Source organism: Budorcas taxicolor, chromosome 7 (genome assembly GCF_023091745.1).
Source record: "Budorcas taxicolor isolate Tak-1 chromosome 7, Takin1.1, whole genome shotgun sequence".
Lineage (NCBI taxonomy): Eukaryota > Metazoa > Chordata > Mammalia > Artiodactyla > Bovidae > Budorcas > Budorcas taxicolor.
The window spans coordinates 2,978,753-2,982,058 of NC_068916.1; the positions used below are offsets into that span (position 1 = coordinate 2,978,753).

General features: G+C 59.4%; 1 protein-coding gene across 1 annotated transcript in view; it reads left to right on the forward strand.

The window, feature by feature from the left end:
- The first annotated feature begins 1,471 nt into the window (after positions 1 to 1,471).
- Positions 1,472 to 3,306, forward strand: part of RASGEF1C (RasGEF domain family member 1C) — a 41,258-nt gene continuing 39,423 nt past the window's right edge. Inside the window, exons 1-3 of the mRNA XM_052643709.1 lie at positions 1,472 to 1,648; positions 1,818 to 1,940; positions 3,021 to 3,158. Coding sequence (XP_052499669.1) covers positions 1,472 to 1,648; positions 1,818 to 1,940; positions 3,021 to 3,158 — 438 coding nt within the window. The remainder of the gene's footprint in view (positions 1,649 to 1,817; positions 1,941 to 3,020; positions 3,159 to 3,306) is intronic.

The window sequence follows — 3,306 nt, forward strand, 5'->3', positions numbered from 1 at the left end:
TGAGCACTGGCGGCCCCCATGTGTCCACACGTGCAGCCGCTTGCCCATTGAGGGGCAATTTTGTGAAATGTTTAGTTTCATCAGCTGAAAACTGGACATTTGCAACTCTGCTGGAAAGGTGCAATAAAGCTGGGGCTGCCCCGGCTGCTGTCTCCACTGGTTCCCACACCCCCAGTCCCTGTCCCCCTACACCGTGTGCTCTTAGGACAGCCCTCTGTGGGGCTCCTTCTGGTACCCAACCTCAGCTTGGACCCTCCAAGTCCTTCTGTATCTACTTTCAGGGCCAGGTCACCCAGAGGACAGAAGAAGTCAGAAACAAGCTGAGGCCAGGGTCTGCCAGGGGGGTATCCGGGGTAAGGTGAGCAGGGTGATGGGGAGGTGAATCCCTGGAAGGCCCCTGGAGTGAGCCTGCAGGACTCCACAGTTAAGACTGTGGGGGCAACTTGAATGTCACATGGAGGATGGTTAATTAGTCACAGGCTTGGCCAGGACTTGTTTCCACATCTGCCCCAAAGGCTTCATTCAGGAAGACTGGTCAACAGGGATATATGTAGAGCCTGAGAGAGGAAGTGCTGTCCACTGCACTCTCATGGATGGGCCCCTGCTGCAGGCTGGGCCCTTGACCTAGTACTGGATCAGAAGACATGCCTGTTCTGGCCCCACCTGAAGGAGGTCTGGCTGGAAACTTTTCTTCGCACCGGGTGCTGGCTGCACCCCAAGCACTCCGCAGTGCTGACAAGGAGAGACTTCTGATGTTCACCAGAAGGCAGGCCCAGCCTTGATGGGGTCGCCTCAGGGAAGCTTTCAGCCATGGCCAGAGAGAATGGAGGATTGACGATGATGGGAAAGCCTTCCTGCAGGGGGAGACAGCTGGACAGGTCAGTGGGTTCTCATCACAAAGACCTGGAAGGCCAAGCTGTGGAGGCCGCACCTAGAGAAGCTCAAACACACCCATGTTATGGAGCGGTCCACAGAGCAGCTGCAGGCACAGCAGGATCCAGGCCTCAGCCTCTGAACTCAGGAACGTGCTTTCCTGGCTCCTTGAGGGACAAGACGGTCCCAACAGTGCCAGCATCAGCTCAGGGACCTAGGGGAAGGAGCTTTCAAGTAGCACACAAGTTCTAAGACTGCATCCGCACCCTCTAGTTAGCATCAGGTCCACCTCTGATTCATTCTTGTGGCCAACAGCACGGCAAATATGCTGAGTGTCTAAGCCTGGTCGAAAACAACCTTCACGGTAAGACTCAACACTGGAAGCAGTCAATTCCTAAATGGCCAGGACTGATAATGAAACAGAGATGGCTCCTGGGGGATGCAGTGGCTTGGGGAGCTGCCATCCCTGGCAGACCTCCCAGGAAGTGATCACTGGGCTTGAGTGGGCACAGAAGTGCCTATGGGAGGCAGGGCCTGCCCAGCCAGGGATCCTGGGGGACCAGCAGATCCAACTGCCACCTTGCCATTGCAGGTGGGCATGCCCCAGACACTCAGCATATCCGACATGGTCACCCCGGGCAGCCTCAGCCCACCCCCCACCGAGCCCACGGACAGCGAGCAGGCTGGGCAGCCCCTCCTGGGTGGAGCTCCGTCTTCAGCCTCCTTGGACACCCTGATCCAACACCTGGTGCCCACTGCCGACTACTACCCTGAGGTGGGTGATCCACCCAGTGGGGAGGATGGGTAGCAAAATGGGCTCTGTCCCACCATGCCTGGGGGAGACAGCAGAGCTGGGGCTGGCTGGGACTGGGGGTGCAGGGGCTGGGAGGCACATCCTCCCGGGCCTTGTGAGCACGTGCTGCCTTTCTCCTGTGCCCCCCCAGAAAGCCTACATCTTCACCTTCCTGCTGAGCTCGCGCCTCTTCATTGAGCCCCAGGAGCTCCTGGCCCGGGTCTGCCACATGTGCATTGAGCAGCAGCAGCTGGACAAGCCGGTGCTCGACAAGGTGAGAGGCAGGGCAGGGCAGCGGGCCTCCGAGTGTGCTGTGAATCAATATCCTATTCACCCGCCAGGGGGTTCTGACGTGTCTGAAGCCCAGAGCCAGAAGGGCAGAGTCAGAATCTTTAACCCCAGTGCTGTTTTCCAGGGCCTTAGGGGAGCCCCTGGGCGCACACAGCCCAGAACTGGGCCCCCAGAGGACCACGAGGAGAGCCCCATCTGTGGCCGGGGCGGTCCTGCAGTGCCTGCTGCGCTGCCTGCCCCCCGCATCTTCTGTTCGATCGTTTCTTCTCCCGCTGGTCCGCTGATGGCTCAGCCTTCCCTCAGCACCCCACGTCCTTTCCTCTGTCCCTCCCTGTATTCCATAAGCCGCAACTGAGTCAGCAGGGTTCCACTGTCCAGCGACAGAAACCTGGTTTCAACTGACCTAAGGCCAAGGGACTTCACTGGCTCACATGACTGCAGTCTCGAGCTACTGGGGCTCCAGGGCCTCAAACATCAGTGGTCTTTCTCCCTAAGACCCCTTGCTTTGTTTTCCTCTGGGCCAGTCTCTCTCTTGCTAAGGCGAGTTCTCTGCCTGGTGACAGGTGGCCTCCGCGGGTCCAGGGTCCTGGCCTACCCTTCCCAATCCTATGGAAGGAGGATTCCAATAAAGATCCTGATCTCACTGGCTTAGCTTAGGCAGCATGCCCCTCTGTGGGCCAATGCCATGCCCTGACTGGCCAGCACTGATCTGGCGTGTTCCTGAAGCCCTGGGGGAGGGCCAGCTGAAAATGAGGGAGAGAGGGGCCCCACAGGCAGACTGAGATCCCGTCACCACAGAAAGGGAGATAGAAGGACTGGCGGTTATGAGTAGGAGATGACCCCCATTCCAAACATGTGTCTGCCCCCTCTGCTCTCCGTGGTCAGCCCCCATGCCCGTCTGTCTCCTGGGACAGAGGAAGGAGAGGCCCACCTGCTCCCAGCCATCGCTGCTGCCCTCGGGCAGCCCACATGCACAGTGAGTGGCTGAGGCAGGGGCCGCTGTGACCCCCCACCTCCCAAGCAGCCCTCACCAAATGCAGACGACCCTTGGCTTGCCTTGCAGGCCCGGGTCCGGAAGTTTGGCCCCAAACTGCTCCAGTTGTTGGCCGAGTGGACAGAGACGTTTCCGCGGGACTTCCAGGAGGAGTCAACCATCAGTCACCTGAAGGACGTGGTGGGCCGCATCGCCCCCTGTGACGAGGTGGGCGAGTCAGGCCAGAGTCCTTTCAACCTGTCTCCACCCTCACACTTGGGACCTGAGCCTATTCCCAGGCTGGCCTCTGGGCCCTCATCTCCCTACCCGTACCCTGGGGCCCCTCTGAAATCAGCCCTTCCTGCCCCATCAGAAA